At 39.0% G+C, this 18,903-nt stretch overlaps 1 protein-coding gene across 4 annotated transcripts in view; it reads left to right on the forward strand.

Annotated features, from left to right (window-relative positions):
* Positions 1-18,903, forward strand: part of ACSS3 (acyl-CoA synthetase short chain family member 3) — a 216,902-nt gene that overhangs the window by 72,674 nt on the left and 125,325 nt on the right. Inside the window, exon 1 of one of the 4 annotated variants that reach the window (XM_081060630.1) lies at positions 1,141-1,254. The exons of 1 other annotated variant lie outside the window; for it this stretch is intronic. Coding sequence is in view for 2 of the 3 variants with exons in the window: in XM_081060629.1 (XP_080916755.1) it covers positions 3,062-3,372 (311 nt within the window). In the remaining variant the exon portion in view is untranslated. Of the gene's footprint in view, positions 1-1,140; positions 1,255-2,940; positions 3,373-18,903 lie in introns of those variants that run through there. 2 more of the 4 variants (XM_081060629.1, XM_081060628.1) reach the window with 2 other exon arrangements.

Raw genomic sequence — 18,903 nt, forward strand, 5'->3', positions numbered from 1 at the left:
AAGCCAATGCTCTCCTCTCAGGCTCTGGACTACATTTGACACTATTTTGCACCTCCTTATCTGGCTCCAATGAAAGGTCCTAGACTTAACTGCCCACCCTGGTCTACCTGTCCACTACACTCTTTGGCAATTCATAAGTTTTAAATGCAGGCTGTTTTTGAATAGTGTCATGAAATCTCACACCATCCAGCTCTGTCCCACTTTGGAAGTGAATCATCCTTTGGTCAATGGATTGATAATGCTCCCCGCCCACTGGTCATTTAGTAGCCCTATGACTGTCACGACTGTGCTGGTATCACAGTGTTTGTGTTCAAGTCACCCGACTTTACTTAATAATGGCCCCAAAGCGCTAGAGCAATGATTCTGGCAATTCGGATATGCCAAAGAGAAGCTAGAAAGTACTTCCTTTAAGTGAAAAGCTATGGATCCATAGCAAATCCATCACATATATAGGTTTCAGTGCTATCCAAGGCTTTAGGCATCCCCTGTGGACTACTGGCTCCAGAGAAAATGGTTTCAATGGGCAATGGTGGGGAGGAGGATGGCTAACTTTGCCTTGCAAGATCTTATCATTAATCCTTTTGTTTTTAAGCCCTTAACCTTCATTTTGAAACTTGAGAAGAACCCAGGGCTTCCAAATCCTGAGACTGTCCAAGTTTCTGAGGAGAAAATTATTTTCTCCTCCAAAAGCAGTTAAATCCAGTCCCCCCTGACCCCCCAACCCCAACCCAGGCCTTGTAAGTCATAGACCACAAATCCACTTTCTTTTCATTCTGTCATTTGATTTCTTCTCCTCTTCTGTTCTCTTTGTCCTTGTAGGTTATTACTACCATCACCACCACCATCACCACCACCACACTCTTTGATTCTTTCAGTAGGGTTTCTTGGAGGAGAGAAATAGATCTGTACATTCAGATCTATTCTATTTGTCATATTTTATTGGCAGTCTAAAATCTCTCTCTCTCTCTCTCTCTCTCTCTGTCTGTCTATTTTTCTCTCTTTCTCACTTTCTTTTTTTTCTATAGGAAGATAATCAGCCTGATGCCAGCATCATGGATTCGGAATCAGATTCCCCATCTTATCCAAGTCGTGGCACAGAGAGGAAATGGTAATATTTGTGTAGTGTGCTGGGATGAGTGACAGGACTGAAGCCGACTGTCTACAACCAGCCCTCTACTTGAGGTGGTGGTACTAGGTATCATGGCACACGTGGACCTCAAGGTGTTTGAGCTGCCAAGCTCTGAGCTCAGCAAGGTGTGAATCCTGACTATTTTGCTTAGTAAGTTGCATGACCTTGGGCAAGTTAGCCCCTCTCAAGCTCCATTTGTAAACATGGGGATTATAGCTCATTTCCTAGAACTCCTTTGAGAATCACAGGAGCTAACATATTTGAAAGTGGGAGCACAATGTGTACACACAGTAGGTGCCAATAACTGTCTGCTTCCTTTCTTCATAGCTCCCCCAACAAACCACACCTGGCTGTGTAGGTACTCATGTATTAAGCAAATGACTGAGGTGGACATTAGTGTAATACAATAGGGGATAGTTTGGGATCAGGGGATCTTTATGTCACAGAGCAGAACTGAATAACTGGGCAGAGGAAAGGAGGGGGCCAGGAGTTATGTGGCTTTGTAATTTTCTCTGGATTCAAGTGGTAACAAGTGTCTTTTGCTATTGGGAATCATTTGATTTGAGGCCTTTGGAAGGAATAAAGTAGGCTGCAGGTGTCAGGAAAAAGTCTAGTGCCTTTTTTTTTTCAGTTGAAAGGGAATAGCTGAGGTGGTTAAATAAATTTTCTTTGTTTTGTAGTAGATTTATCTCTGTTCTGTTTAATATTTATATCCACATTATTCTTTTCTTGCAGAATAATTTATTTAGAACTTCTCAAGTTGTAAATGCCCCTGGCCCTAGGAATGCCCCTTCCTAGGAATGCCCCTTCCTAGGGTCAGGGGCATTCCACTATTTCTCACTTAGCTCTGGGAATACACATCTTTACATTTAAAACTGCAAATATTGCCACACCGAAACAGAATGTGTTTGGCATAACAGTAAGGCAAATGAGATCGCATCTGGATTTCACTAAGATGTGAAAAACAGTGAAGGAGCTTGAAGAATGTTAAATCCAGATAGTAATTTATTTCTCTCTTCTCTCTTAATTTTCCTCCGTTTCCTCTTTTTCTCTTTTGATTCATTTCACCTTTACTGAGCTCTTCCTTTTTGGATTAAAAGGGGGTGGGGCACAGAAATGCCAAGGAGGCGAATTGCAAGGGAGGGAATGTAACAAGTCCATGCTTTCTGCTTCTAGAACCTGTGGGGGTGTCCAGTCAGCAAGTGAACCCCATCTCAGTGGGGTTACCTACCCCAGTGGTCTGTCAATCACCCCCAGGAAACATTTCTCGGTTCTGCTGGCTCAACTTCTTTCTACTCCTCCTACCCTCTCAGCTGTCAGGAAATCCTGGAGCAGTCTTTGCCCTGGAGCCGCTTGTGTGTTTTAACAACCAGGGATTGAGCTGAGTTTCAAAAATGCATAAATAAAACGAACACTTCGGGGACCTGGCTGCAAAGCCCGGGTGACTTGTTTCCGCGGCAGGCCTCAGGCGCTGCCACCTCCTCCATTCGCTCTCCGAGGGGAAGCTGGGGAAGCTGCGCACAACCTGCCTGCTGGAAAACAGAGTGACTTGGGTCCGTGGGCCTCATCCTGGGGGTCCTTGTGCGTCAGAGAAGGCAGGGTGTTCTGCAGATTGAGGGCTTTTCCTGGGACGCGCAGGGTGGGCAATGCCCCGCAGGGCTGGATTTCTTGGCGGGGGGTCGCTGTCACCCGCACTAGGGCGCCCGGCTCCCCACTCCAGCCTGTTGCTTCTCCCGTCGCTCCAGGTCGGTTTTTCCCAGCAACTCTAGTGTGACTTCCAAACTTCAGGGCTCCAGGCCAACGTCGGATTGGACCCCGCCTCCCGCCTGCTCCCCTCGGGCCCCAGGAAGTTGCAGGCGCCCTAGTTGTCGCCTGAGACGTCCACTCGGGGACCGCGGGTCGCGCAGCCTTCGGGGGGGTCAGCCAGCGGTGATGAAGCCGTCTTGGCTGCAGTGTCGCAAAGTCACCGGCGCTGGAGGACTCGGGGGTCCCCTGCCCGGGTCCTCTCCGGCCCGGGGAGCCGGTTCGGCCCGCAGGACTTACGTGTCCCCTGGCCCGCGGGGCGCGCTTGGGGGCCGGGGCTGCCGCGCGCTGTCGTCGGGCGGCGGCGGCGGCGAGTACAAGACCCACTTCGCGGCTTCGGTGGCCGACCCCGAGAGGTTCTGGGGCAAAGCCGCGGAGCAGATCAGCTGGTACAAACCCTGGACCAAAACGCTGGAAAACAGACACCCTTCCACTAGCTGGTGAGTGACTCCTTCGCCACCCGGATCTCTCGGCTCAGCGGCTCCCGCGCTGGGGACCTGGCTTCTGTTAGGAAAGAAGATCGGGACGAGATATGCGCTCACATCTTTCAGTTTGTGTTTCATGTCAATATCATCGCTCTTTTGCCTCCTCTCGAGGGATTTACTTATCTGTTGTGAGCTCAGTTTCCTATAAACAGAGATTGACTTGTATGGCAGGGCTCTGATTGGTACTGGGGGTGCTAAGCCGACCCAAACGAGGGCTTGTCGCCAGGGACAGCACAGGGGAACACGGGAGACAGCCGTGCAAACTAATGCAAGCAGTGTGTTCAACTAGGGGAGTATTGCGAAGTAGTCACACACTGTGGGGAAGAAGAGGGCAGAGGAAAGACTTCACTAAAGCCACCCCTAGGTAGGGTTTGGAAGGAAGGGTAGGAATGCCTTCCCAAAGTCAGCAAGGACCTAATGCACACCAGCAGACGGAAAACAAGTTGAAATTTGATTGTGACTGTGGTTGGGAGGTAGGATCTGCCGGCAATTTCTGGGTGTAGGCCGGGATTCTGTCTCCTGAGACCCAAGAATGGAAACAGGGACTCTGGAGAGGCAAAGACTTGTAAAAGAAGATAGTTTATTACAAGCAGGAGAAGATGTTGCAGCTTCCGAGTGGGAGGGGGACCTGAAACTGGGAAGCCCAGTGACTGAGGCAAAAGTTCTTACTCTTATACCTCTCCTTGCCTGTTTGGACAAGGGGGCTTGAGCCTTCTAATGGAATTTGTCCATCAGGTTTGTCCTGTTTGCCCATCCTGAAGGGATTCACGAAATAACCCATCCCTATCTATCAAATCTGTTCTTTCGTCTGGCCAAAAGGGATTTGAGATAATTCATTAACTTCAGGGCATATTCTCCTGTGTCTGTCCTGGAGTCAAGGAGACATTCCAGAACCTGGAGTTTCAGGATACTGGTACTTTTTGTTTATTCCATCCAGGACCTCCCTGTCTACCTAGCAACATACTAATTAACCTGTCTCAGTTGTAAATAATTGTGTTAGCTGGAGAAGTGGGAGAGGGGCTGGTGAGTCAGGGGCTGGGTCCAGAACGGTTTTATTTGTCCTGCTAGGAAGCTTGGATTAGATCCGTAGCCCTGTTTTGTATGTGAAGCTGCAGCATGGGGCTGCCCAGAAAGAATGCACATAGAAACCAGGTGGTGGTAGAAATTGTGGTAGAAATACTTTCTCCTAGAGTTGCAATTCTAAGTTGTTACAAACGTTATTTTTGTATTACAACAAACGAAGATACATTGTAGAATAAATGCCAAACTTGCTAGAATACTAAGGGGGAGGCACTGTTTGTGAGAACTCAGGGTTGTGGCTACTTTTTGGGCTGTGTGCCTGGGCTTTAAGGGTGTGGTTGCTCTTCTTTGCCAGCTATTAGGAAGAGATGTTTCCTGTAAAAGTTTAGGAAACACTGCAGTAAGGTTTCCCATTTACAGGTTCCCAGCAGTGAGATGGGGGAATGACATGGTCAGATTTGCTACTGACAAATGTCTGTTGTTGAGGGCAGGGAACCTGGAATGGAGAAGAGCAAGTTGACCGGAGCCTGTTGTTCTGTGTCGTCACCATGCCGTCTTCTCCTGTTTGGAAATATTTCCATGTTTTCCTGTTAGAAGCTGAGCGCCTTTCCTCTTTCAGTTCATTTTTTTCAGTAGTGTTTGACTCACCCTCTTTTCTGAGCCCGGCAGTGGGACCCAAACATTAGATATACACCAATGAGTAATATATGACTCTTGCTTTTTGGGAGTCATGATTGAGAGCATGGTCTCTGATACCAGAAACCAGGGTTGGAGTCCTGGCTATCACAGGCTGTGTGTTCACAGGCATGTCACTTAATGTCTCTGTGCTTTCAGTTTCCTCATATGTAAATGGGGAAATAGTATGAGGATTAACTGAATAAAGGATGAAGACCATGTCTTGAATAAACTAGACCCTATAAATGGTAGAGGAAGAATAGCTATCCTTCTAGTGTTTCTCAGATGAAAGCACAGAGATTGTTGTCTTTCCTAAGAATATGTCCTCAAAATTCTGTGTCCACATATCTGTCATTAAAGTGTGGTACTGAAATTATTTATATGAGCCTCCCTCCCACAAAACAGTGTGCAAAGAACTAAGTTAAAAATTCACTGAGATATTTCAAGTAAACGCCAATGAGAGCCAAACATAAGGCAGTGGCAGTGGAAAAGAAAGAACAGATTTCTAAAGGGTTAGTTGGGGCCCACAGGGGCCCAGGAGAGTCCAGAGTATGTGGAAGTCAAAGTGTCCATCAAGTAGACATTTAAGACCTGGCGATTTTCTCTCTAACTTGTGTTTTCTTCTTAATCTCTAGTTGCTTGCCTAAATTTTCTAAAGTATGTGTATAAAATGTTCTTCATGGGAATTTTTTCCAAAGAGCCCTTGTATTCTCAAAATTTCAGTACACTGTAGATCACTGACATTCAAACACTTCTAACAGTCTGTCCAATGCTACTGAAAAAATTGAGCTACAGAATTCAATCAACCTGAATTCTTCATCTTTGCAAGCTCGGAATCCCGAGGCCTGTTTTATAGCAGCCCCAAAAAATCAAAGTAAGTAAGAGATAAGTCTTTGAGTTTGTATTTATTATAGCATAGCAGTGTGACGCAATCTTACTATAGTTTGGTTGGCAGAGCAGAGTTGGGGAGGAAAGTAGAGGTAACAGGTCATGTATCTAATCTTACATTTCATTTATAAGTAGTTTCAATCTGAATCCATTATTGTGTTGGACACCTATTTGCAGCTATTCCTCATTGGTTAACAGTTTTCTACAAAGCTAAACTCAAGGCCAGGGCTATTTATTTATTTATTTATTGCTTGTTTGTTTGTCTTCATAACCCTAGGGTTTCGGGCAGAGCTGACATTAATGATTTTAAAAATGATAGTCCAATAACAGAATACATAGGTTTCACATTTTTTGCTTCCGTATGTCTTTGGGAGGTGACAAGTCAGTATAGGAACAATGTGATGTAGAGGACCTTTGCTTATTTTCTTTGAAGTGGGATCTGGGGAAGGGAGATGTTGACAACCAAATCCTTAAGTAAAATGAGGAGGGGTTGCCATAGCTAGTTGTTTTTGCCCAGAAGGAGCTGACATACAGGTAGTCAAATCTCTGATGTCCTTTGAGAAGCCAGAGGCAAGAGGATTTCTCCTTCATTATAAGCTTGTCTGTTTTCCCTGAAAGTAAACTCCCCTTGGAATCTATAGGCCTATCATGGCCCCAACACATAAAGAGTAATGCATATCAGCATTCACAATGGCACAGATTACTCAGTAGTGGTTTACATATGCTGCAGTATGAACATGGAATAGAAATCTTTAAGGATGATACACTGAAGGGACTTTCCATTGTCGTGACTAGCCTACAAAATACATTTCTACTACCATAATCTCTGAGAGCTTTGAAATACAAATCACAATTACATGTAGATGCTTTAGGAATTGTGAAGAAACGCCTTTCCTCACAGTTTGGTGGTTAATTCACATTGTCGACACTCAACTTTTGGGGCAATAAGCTCTATTATAGAGACTTCAGTGGAGAACTGCAATGAAAGGTGAAGTAATTAGAGCTCCTAATAATTTTGCTAATCCTAGAACAACGGAATGAATGTTTTGATTCTTTTCTCCTGATGAATTAGACATCCTACTGCCTATTCTGAAATTGGAATCCAGCGGCCACTCTGAAGGATTAGGCATTAGACTTTTGCATTACCCATCGCATTGATTCTTCTGCTAAGCCATCAGTTTATCCCTTTCTATGGGAGCTCTGCAATCTCATTTTAGTTTATTTTTATTTATTTTATTTAAACAACACTCAATGATAAGACTCATGCACTGTTTAATTTACAATCTAATATGTATTAACGGTGACTGTAAGTTGAAAAGGAAAAGATTCCTACTAAATGCAGATTATTAGAAAATGGTTTCAGCTCGGTTAACATTTCTATAATGGAAATAGTGTATGTTTTTCAAAGTGCAAAATCTCAGTTACTTGTTAGCTATGAGATAAAGGTTGTTTGATCTCTCCACGTCTTAAAATGGCTAATAAGAGTTAAAGACACCCATCATTTACTCACTGGATGTATAGTACAGAAAAAACAAATGATGAAAGAGACAGTGAAGGAACTCACCACACAGCAGCAGGGCAGACAATCATTAAATAAATTATTACCAAATCATTTATTTAGCGTTGTAGTGGGTGCTATGAAATACAGTAGTTAATGGGGGATTTAACATAGTTTTCTTTAGAAGGTGGAGGAAGTGTTTAAACTGAGATCCCAATGAACAGGGATTAAATGTGAGAAGGGGGGAAGGAACATTCCAGGCAATGAAATCCACTTTTGCAAAGGGCTTGAGGTATGAAGTAGATGAGTAAATTCTCAAAACTGAAAGAAGGCTAGAATGGCTGGGGCTTAAGGAATGACAGGGAAATTATGAAGACATGGAAGAAGGGTCTTAGGTGAATGGTGAATGATATTAGGAGTCACGTTAAGGATTTAAAAAATTTTTTCCTGGCCCATAGCACATGTCATATAACAGATGATCAAAACATGATTTTCCTACTCTTTTTTTTTTGCACCAGAACAAGACAGGTTTGAGTTTGACCCGAGCTCTGCCACTTACCTTGGACAATCCTCAATGTTCACATTTGTAAAATGAGAATAGTGACAGTATCAATTTCTTAGGATTCTATGGGGTGGAGAGCTTATAAAATGTCTAGGACTGTGATGGACCCGCAGTACAAGGCATTAATATCTTTGGACTATGAGAGAGATATTCCCATAAGGTAATATGGTCCAGGAAGTTTTCAGAGAAATGGTAGCATTTGGACTGTATCGTAAAGTAGGACTTAGAGAAAAAGAAAAAAACATTTTTGTGTGGGTAAAAATTATGACAAAGGCACAGAGGAAAGAAAGAACCAAGTGTGCTTGGAGGAGGATAGTGTAGTAAACCCGTTGGCGTATGGTGGTTACTTTGAGTTACGAGTACTGGAATTCAGAAGGTAGTTTCAGGATGGTTTTAGAAGGCTTGAAATCACAAGCTAAGACATTGGCATTCACTTCTCAGGCTACAAGTCACAATCTGACTGTAAGCTTGCAGATAGGTTTTGTTTGACTCAGGTGTTTGTTTGCTTATTTGTTTGTTTGTTTGTTTTGAAATTAGTTGTCAGTCTTTAAACATTGGAAGATTTCATCGAAAATCTACATTTTCTTTAACAATTCAGTTTTGGGGCTTCTCTTGAAAAAAAGCAGACTATCTGCAAGCAATGGGTCAGCATTCTTGCATGGCAACCCTTGACTGGACCTGAGTAGCTGCTGTCCCAGGCTAAATTAGGTCTCGTGACTGCCTGGCTATGGGATGTAGGGAAGAAAAGTTATGATGACAGCAAGAATATGAGTCAAATGTCCAAGTGGAGGAATCGGTTGTGAAATGACAGATAATGGGTTGAAAAACGTGAAAGGACGATGTAGAATTACAGATTTGACTGTATATTACAATGAGGTGAGAGTTAAAGCCTGGTGAATGTTGAGTAGGGGCTGGGGGAGGAGGACAAGGGAGAGGAGAGAGAGGGAGAGAAAGAGAATCAGAAGGGAAGAGAAAAATGCTAAGAACTGAACTTTGAAGACAGAGGAGAAAGATCGTGAGAATGGTTGAGACTTGTTCAAAGAAGTAGAAGGAAGAATAGGCTATTTTAGTGTCATGGAGTATGAGGGAGAGAAGAGATAGAAATAGGGAAAGTCAGTAGAGGTTAAGGGGCTCTAGTTTTGAGGCTCTTGAGGGTTGAAAGATGAGTTTTGATTCAGGCATCCCCAGTGACTTTTAACAATGTGATGTCAACGCAGAGATGAAGGCCAAAACTGGAACAATGTTTTACAGAGTGAACTGACGGTAGGCAAAAACATCCCATGGAGATACTGGACAGTGATGGGATGGGGAGACAGGATGACAGCCTGTGGAGGTACCTGGGTTACCTGAAGGATAGTCCTCCCTCTCTTTACTTTCCCCTCTATTCCCTTTAAAAGAAACCTATGTTTAAAGGTAGAAGTGAAGAAATCTGTGAAACAAGAATAAAGGGAATTGTGTTTATTTGCAAACTATTCCTCATTAACAGGACTCCCTGTTTGTGCAAGTTGAACTTTGTGTGGCTTCGTATCTTTTTTCCTTTAGATACTAGAAGTTCATGGAAGACATGGGATGGAAAAGTTTAAAGGAGGAATAAAGAGCTACTCAGCAGATCTGTATGTTCCTGTTATATTAAGCTAGAGACCTAAACATTTCATTGTGAGTTGGACAAGGACGATAAGGAGACAGTTGAAAAGGGATGACACAATTAATATTTGTTCAGTTATTCTGGAGTTATCAGGCATCTGTCAATAAGTGATTCAGAGGGGAAAACAGGTCTTTATCTTGTACTTGCAACTTTTCTGAGTTTCAAAGGAAAACAAATAAGGGAAATGTAATATGGATTTCATGTAATCAGAACATAATTTAATTCCCCTCGTAAATTTGGATTCTTTGGCAAAATATTAGTCAACTGCATTAAAATGTTTGGGAAATTCAATTTAAAAAAACATTAAGAGTCTGTGAAATTTGCTTTATATTTCTCAGATTTTATATAATTATATTTAATTCTGATTTGAACATGAGAGTTTTATCTGAAGATGAAAAATGTGTCCCCTTTTGACAAATGGAATGAAATGAATTTATTCTTAATACTATGCACAGTACAAGTATATTTAAAATTTAAATTATCATTTTTTATAAGTATAAAAAATATTTTAAGAAGGTACATGGTCAGCATGAAAAGGGCCTGTTAGAAATACAGTTCCTCAAAATAACATCATCAAAAAGACCAATTTTAAAAGATGGGCCTTACTTTATATTCTGAAGGTCAGCATCTTGGTGCTGTGCTGTGTCTAATTTTCTCCGTCTGTCATGCTACTGAACCTTCAGAACGGAACAGAGTGAACTGCAGGAATGCTGCAATTACATAAGCTGGATGGATTGCCTGACAAGTGCCACAATCAATGAACAATGGAAATTCAATCAGCTGTAACCCATCCACTATCAGGCCTGAGGGAAAATCCAAACTGAGCGTCTTCTGGAAGGTGGCTTACTTTTCCTTTGTTCATGCCATACACTGTTAGTTGAGGAAAAAAAGAATTCAGTGGTTTAAATTATTTCTTCCTCCTTCTCCTTCTCTTTCGTCATTTCTCTTTTCTCTTTCTTCTTTCTTTTCTTCTTCTGAAAAAGAACTTTCATTTTCATAAGCAACAAACAGCAACTTCATGAGGGAGATCATTACTTTCCATTGTGGTATGACATTTGCAAGAGAAATGTGTGGGAGGCTAAGGAATCTTTGTGGTGATATATGCGAATGTAATAACCCCTTTAAATTATAGTTTTAGGAAGCACACCTGAATGTGGAATTGAAATCCTTTCTCTAAACTACGTGGATAGAGAACTAGTTCCAAGCAAATATTAATTATATTTGCTTTTGCTGGTATGATGGCTAGCAAAAATGAGGTAAGGGACAGAGCAAAGAAAGGAGAGGTACTATTCTTATAGTATCTAGGAAAATCGAAGTTTAAGAATTTCGAGTTTGAAATATTCCAGTTGAAAGTCTTAGAATAGCTAAAAAATAAACTCTTCCCAATACTAAGTTAGAGAGGGATATAGTTTAATTTATGACTTTTAGGTAAATAGTGACTTTTACTGATTTAAAATATAAATTGCTCTCAGTGGGAGAAAAACAACTAAAGTCTGCAGGCCTTTGACTTAAGAGCTAACTCTGGACAAATAGGAATACTTCTCTTTAGAGTTCGATGTTAGAATACATCATTTCCCAAGTATAATCTGGCAAGATTTCTCTCTTAAGTGGATGGATGCATCAGTTGAGTAAAATAATTTTGGGAACATTAAGAAAAAAGAAAGAATGCTCAGTATCTGCTATAGACATGATGTGTGTGTGTGTGTGTGTGTGTGTGTGTGTGTGTGTATGTGTGTAATTAGTATGATAGAATGATAAAAAATTTAGTAGCGAAAGAGACTTAAAATCAATACTACCGACTATTTGTTAAATAAACAAAAACAGAAGCATTGAAGCTTAGAAAAGTCTACTTTACTTTTGCACTAATCTCACTTTGCTTTCTCTCTACACTTTTTCTTATTTTTTTTATAGAGCTGTATTGATTTTCAACTGAGAGTTAAGTGCTTTTCAAAACCACAAATGCCCTGATTTTGCCTTCTTCCCAGCTCTCCCCCCTTAATCAAGGCTGAATGAACTTTGCCACTATTACCAAATGGGAATTTGTCAGATGCCCTATTTTGGTGGGTAGGAGGGGGAAAAAATGTCAAGGATCATTCTTTATAGGGAAAACAAACTGATTTTTGGGTTAAAATCTTGGCTCTACTCTGGACAATACCTCTCCCCAAATAATTATAAACTGAGGGAATTATAAAATGCGGACTGTGGTGGGTATTGTTCACCAATCTCTGTTCTCTCTGCTTCAGACGACACGGGAGGATCGGATCTGCCCACATGAAGCATGGTTATGTGATTAGCTTTGGCTAAAGAGTACGAGGAGTAAGGCACGTCACTTCAGGGGGAAGCTCTGAGTTGCTAGTGCTTCAACCCCTCATACTCTCTAAGCTGTCACAGCCATTGTGAAGGCACACGTAGGACAGAAGTATCTGGATTGCCCGACAAAGATGCTTAGATGACAGTCTTTGGGGAATCGACTTGAATCCACAGTGAAGTTGCAGAAGTGAAAAATAAACAGTTATTTTTGTGAGTTATTGAGAGTTTGCGGTTATTATTGGAATGACTCCAGCCCATCTTTATTGATTGAGAAGAAAAGAATAATAACTTGATAACTAGAATAATAACTTGATGTTATCAAGTTATTATATAACTAGAATAATAACTTGATATTATCTTGATAGAATTCTTGAAATGATTACATTTGCTGATGTACAAAGTAGTGTCCAGCATGTAATAAAAACGGCTAAACTTTATTTGTATCCATCCTATGAGCCAGGTACCACACTAAGGGCTTTAATTTACTTAATATTTATAACAACCCTGTGAGGTAGGGTCAGCTTTTCTTCTCAGTTAATGGAAATGGAGATATAGAGAGTTTAAGAAACTTGGGTAAACTTCTAAAACGTAGGCAGTCCAAATTTAACAGCTATACTCTAGCTAAGTAAATACTATATTGTATTGTTTCTGTAATAATAGTCTCAGTTAATTTTAGTTTTTCTTTCTTTCCTTACCCCCTTCTCCATTGAAACTACTAAAAGTAACTTTAGAAATCTGGATCTTCATCACAGAAACATTTGGAAAATATCTATATTAGATATGGAACAATGGATTGATGCTTTTGAAAAAAATAAATGGTATTTTATATATAAAATATTTGAAGTATGTACAATAGTCCCAAAGGTGGGTGGAAGGAGGCTTTATATTAATTATTACCTACTTTAGAAATGTTTCCTGGACAATAGAAAGCAATATTAATCTTGTAAAAATGCTATGTTGGTTTTCTGGCTTAAGGAAACTATAATGACCACATTATTCATTGCTTGGAGTATGCTTTAATATTATTGTTATTAGAACATGGTGATAAGTATGCTAATTAATTCATCGAATTATAAATACTTGAAAAATTTCCTTTCCTCCAACATCTCAGTAACAGAAAATATTAGGACTTATCGTATGTTTATAATTATGGAAGTTGTTGATTTTATTTACTTTGGTATGCATTCGTGTATAGTATTCTTTCCTGTTTGCTTTCATTGCTTTTCATCTTGATCTTAGTGCAGGTGGACAGACCTTGATAAATGGCATGTGTTAAGTTGCAGAGATGAGTTTCTTGGAAATCATATAGCCTATAGCTTTCTTAGTTTGAATATGAATATCTCATTTTTGAAATCCACTGTAAGAGCAATGAGGTGTGGCTTCTCTCACTTACCTATGTTATTGCATAGATGTTGCCAAACTTTGGGGAACAAATGATCTAAAACGTTCAGTGCTTTGAGTGTTTAGGGCATCAGGCACAATAAGACTTGGGATATTTGCAGAGTCTGTAATGGACTGAGAAGGAAACCCATATGTGATTACTCTCTAGCTCATGACTGAGCTATTCCTTTCTTTAAAGCTGATGAATTGTCTCTCAATAATGACAACAACAACAACAACAACAATAATAACATCCATGGCAATGACAACAGCAGTTACTAATTATTAAGTACTTGCTCTGGGTGAGGCCCTATGCTAAGAATATATATGCTCTCTGGTGCTCAGTAAGTGGCTTGTCAAATAATGGTGGACTTAAGTTTTCAATTCAGTTGGGTCGCACTGTAGAGCTTAATTTCTGTAATGAGTTGTAACTACACTTTTAACTTCTGTCGGGTTGTCATCTGACTTTTGAGATGTCAGGACATAGAGGGTACAGGAGAAGGAGAACCGTGTTAGAATTCTGAAAATCTTTAAGCAGAGATGTAACTTTCCTTCTCCTCATTTGTTGTCTATGTTCCACTCGCTTCTCATTTTAGAGGAATATAAGTCTTCACTTTTTTCCCAGAGTCAACTTGCTTGTGTCTTCTTGACACATGGTTTTTATCTAAAGTGCACATCACCTTGAATCGTATTTCCCATTAAGTTAGTTTGGCAAAGAATGCTCAGTACTTACGGTATCTCCATTTTGTCACTATGCAACCACTGTATAAGCTTACACTCCAATAATACTTTTCTCTTACCAGTAATTTAACAAATCACGAGTAGGTAATAGAAGGGCAGCGTTCAAGTCTCAGTGAGCTTTGGTGTCTTCATGTTGAAATGCACATAACATAACCTTGTGCATATCAATTGAACTGATTTTAAAACTTCACCAAACGCAGAATAACCTCTGTAAGCCATCTCCTAAATCTAGGTTCCTACATAAATTGTAAGAGATATTACCTGAATTATCATCCCACCAGCACCCAAATGACCCAATGAATTTTCTATCAAGACATCAAAGAGTTGAGATTCTCTTGTCTTGATAGGTCTAAATTTCACTGTGAGGCAGTTGGCTCCTTTGCTCCTCTTTTATCTTGAAGTTGTAGTAGAAAGTGTTTTACAAGGAGCAGGAGTTTCGAGTCATCAAGCCAAAGACGTGTTATTGTGTTTCCCCGAAAATAAAACCTAGCCGGACCATCAGCTCTAATGCACCTTTTGGAGCAAAAATTAGTATAAGACCGGGTCTAATGTGACATGACATGACATGACATGATATGACATGACATGACATAAAATACCGGTCTTATATTAATTTTTGCTCCAAAAGACTCAGAGCTGATGGTCCAGCTAGGTCTTATTTTCAGGGAAACATGGTAGGAGGGAAATACTTATGTTGTACAGACCGAGTACACATGTGAGTGTGGACGGGAAAAGTAGTCTCCCTCTGGCACCTAATCAGATTCCAAGAATTTCAGATTTAAGGGTTGGGTCAATATTATGGTGGTCATTTATTAATAAATGTGTTAACCAAGGTGGTCATTTTTTAATAAATGTGTTAACCAAGTACATTAAAGTTATTAATGAAACAAAAATCACCTTTTAGAAGTGATAAAAGTAAGACAGATACTATATGTTCACTTACATGTGGAATCTGACAAATAAAACAAAAGCCAAAATGAAACAAAAAACCAAGTTCATAGATATAGAGAGCTGATTGGTGATTGCCAGAGGGGAAGAAGAGTGTGGAGGGGTATGAAATGGGTGAAGGGGCTCAAAAGGTACAAACTTTGTTATTAAATAAATAAGTCATAGGAATGGAACGTACAGCATGATGACTATAGTGAGTAATACTGTATTGCATATTTGAATGTTGCTAAGAGAGTAAATTTTAAGTCTTCATCACAAGAAAAAAAAGAAAACTGTGTAACTGTGTATAGTGATGGATGGTAAGTAGACTTATAGTGGTGATCATTTCACAGTGTATACAAATATTGAATCATGTTGTTCACCTGAAACTAATATAATGTTAAGTGGAAATTACACCTCAATAGAAAGAAAAGAGAAAAAAGAGATAGCAACCAGATAACGTAAAAAATATTTCCTTTAGGCCACATTTGTAGTACCACTGCCTCAAATGATGATAAGAATCTTAATATTTATGCTACTTAAAGTAAAAGCTCATCTTAATCTGTTAAAAGCTTGAATTTTAGAAAAAATATGAAGCTGATTTTCAATTGTTGGGTCCGGACTTCTGAAGGTCTCCTATATATTTCTACTATAAACATCTCATTATTTACCTGAATATTTCAAGAGATGTTTGAAATATGATTTGTAATTACAGGCTTAGTAGATCTAATTTGATGAAATTTTATCTTAATTAATAAAAGGATTAATTTTAAAATATGTAATTAGTAAACAAATGACTTTAATTAGGAAGATTTTCTTTTTCTTATTAAATATCTAGCTATTTCAAAGATTGTATTTGATGGAAATTATAACACTCTTGAATTAAAATCTCTTAAATCCTAAAAGATAATTTTATTCTATATGTGTATATTTGTGTGTGTGTGTGTGTTTGTGAGTGTGTTACAGTATACAAAATACATTATTACAGTAATAATAACTACAATAATAGCCCTTATCATAGTTCTTTAACTTCTCAAGAACATACATTCTTAAAGAAGAATTTAGGGGAGGTTAAATAACTTGCTTATGTTCACTTGCCATGCAGATGGCAGATCTGTGATGAAAAACTAGATCTGTTAGATTTTAGAATGTACCAACTTCTCACTGGGTCATATTTCCTCTCTAATTAATCCTATTTTATCCTCGTAATACCAGTGTTACATATTTAAAAACAAGCCATATTTATATAGAGGGTGCCAAAAAATGTATACACATTTTAAGAAAGAAAAAAAAAACTATTAAAATTGTAATACTCAATAAATACAGATAACAAAAGATGAATACAAGTCATGTTTGACTTCTGCAATTATAAGAGGTGCTCAAAGTGGTTACCATCAGCGTCCAGACACTTCTTACTGATTACAGCTGAACTACTGCTTGAGCAACCCTGACCAAAGTGTCCACTTGTATACATTTTTTTGGTACCTCTGGTATATATAGAGGGTGCAAAAAAATTGTATATACATTTTAAGAAAGGAAAAACTATTAAAATTACACTGATGGTAACTACTTTGAGCACCTCTTGTAATTGCAGAAGTCAAACGTGACTTGTATTCATCTTTTTTTATTGGTATATATTGAGTATTCCAATATTAATTCATTTTTCCTTTCTTAAAACACACACACACACACACACATATACATGAACATACACATATGTGTTTGTTAGTCTGTTTTATTTATAAAAGTCAAAGTATTTTTGGCTCTAGAACTTATTCCTTCATGAACTCATTTGTTCCTTCACTCTTCTTTCCTTCTTTCTCTTGTTCATTCATCAAATGTTTATTGAATGTCTTCTTCGGTTAGCCGGGCACTAATCCAGGTACTGAACGAGAGTCTAGTGTGTGCTGGTGTATAGCTTTGAAGAACAATGTCACACACACATCAAAGGAAAAAAGTGTTTTGGCTTGTAATAAGATAGCTTTCATTTTCCCATTTAATAAGAGAAGAGTAATCACGAGTGATGTGGAGTATTTAGTTATAATTTTCTGAATATATGGATAATAAAAAATGTTTTATTTTACAGTCAACTACATGAAATTGCTTTTGACTGTTAAGGTGTGAATGACTAGAGCACACAGCCTCACATTTTGGTGAACAGTGGCTGTTTTCTAACTAATGAATCCTTTAATAGATAAAAGAATCAACCAATTTAAATAATATCGCTTTGTGCAGCCTCTCATTTTATGCTAGAGGTGCTAACACACAGGTAGGTGAGGAAACGACAAGTAACAACAACAAAAAAGAATAAAGGGAACTAATGGGCTTGGCCATTATTAGCTAGATAATGAACTCTTGTTTGATTGAGCAAGCTGCACTGTATTCAGGTTTCAAATTATCAAATTTTAATGGAAAATGGTTTACCGATGAATGTGAAGTGTAGATAGTAGGGGGACTGGCAAAAAAAGCAATGTAGATTGTGACATTGTGATCATATTATTTTGAGGATAAAGCTAGGAAAAAGGTATAATAAAACTTTTGTTTACTTTGTTTAACATTTAGAGTTATGCTCAATGGTATCTGGTTATTAAGTTACATTTATTTTTGTAAATATGTCTGTGTGTAAGGTTGTTTTGGTGAAGTGAAGGTGGGAAGTTGGATGAGATATAGTGTAATTTAATTAAAAGAGCAGAGGCTTTATAATTACAAGGCCTAGGTTTGAGACCTGGGTTTGAATTACTCTTCATTGACATTTCTTTATTCTGATTGAATAATTTAGGTTCACTTTTTTCCCCCTCAATAATTCTGACTGTAATTTACGTTCACTTCTTTTTCCATGAAGAAGCAGTATTACTTTAAATTTTAATTAGATAAATTTAGGAAACCCATAATAGGTGGAAAATCAGCTGTTGTTTAACCTCTAAATATATTCTCAGTATGTATCATGGTATACTAGGTATACAGGAGTGCCACAAAATGCTTAGATTTCTGGGTCAAAGGGAATTTATAGACTTTCTGATATGCATTTTCAAAATTTTTTCTCCAAAAAGATTAATAAGTATTGTGATTAAGTTCCCACAGCCTTTTTCTTTATGAAATATTTAGAGAATAATTAAAGGTAATAATTTAGTGGACCCTGAACACGGGGGCTCTATAAAATCTTAACGTCATGTCCCGTTTGCTTCAGATCTTTTTATTTGAAGCAATAAACAAAATTAACGCTCCCTATGTATCTCCCCCAATTATGTAGTCTTTGTAGAAATAATCTCAGAAGGATTTAAAAGGCTCAATGGGAAGAAAAAGTTCTTCTTAGACATTCCAAAATGATTGATCGTATTCCTCCTCTGTAATAAGAGCTTGTATTAAACATGTCTCTGTGGACACAAGCTAAGTGTTGTGCAGAAGGAATTAACGAACATGGTGTCTGCCTTCTGGGAGCCTCAGCTGTAGTAGAGAGTTTCATCAGAACATTGCAGTGTTTCAGTCTGCATGTGTTATAGCCTAGAAGACAAAGAAATGGGTAGCTAAGATAAGGATGTAATATGAAAATAGAAAAATGTGCAGTCCTGAAGTGCTCAGGTTTAGAGCACATTGGTTTCAATCCTTACTTCTTTCTCCCCTCCCTTCTTCCCTTGTCTCCTTAACCAGGGTAAGATAACACGATGTCAACAAATCCAGCTTCTGGGCGGCTCTTTCTTCTCCTTTCTCCCTCTCTCCCTTTTTATTGTGTCTTTGTTGCTTCATTGTTATCATCAGGATTAAATGCTGACAGGCATCTTCTCTTTTCTCCAACAAATACCAGATGACTTGGGAGCGCGTGCCTCCTCGTCTGCCCCCTCC

Source organism: Rhinolophus hipposideros (assembly GCF_964194185.1).
Source record: "Rhinolophus hipposideros genome assembly, chromosome: 9".
Classification (NCBI taxonomy): domain Eukaryota; kingdom Metazoa; phylum Chordata; class Mammalia; order Chiroptera; family Rhinolophidae; genus Rhinolophus; species Rhinolophus hipposideros.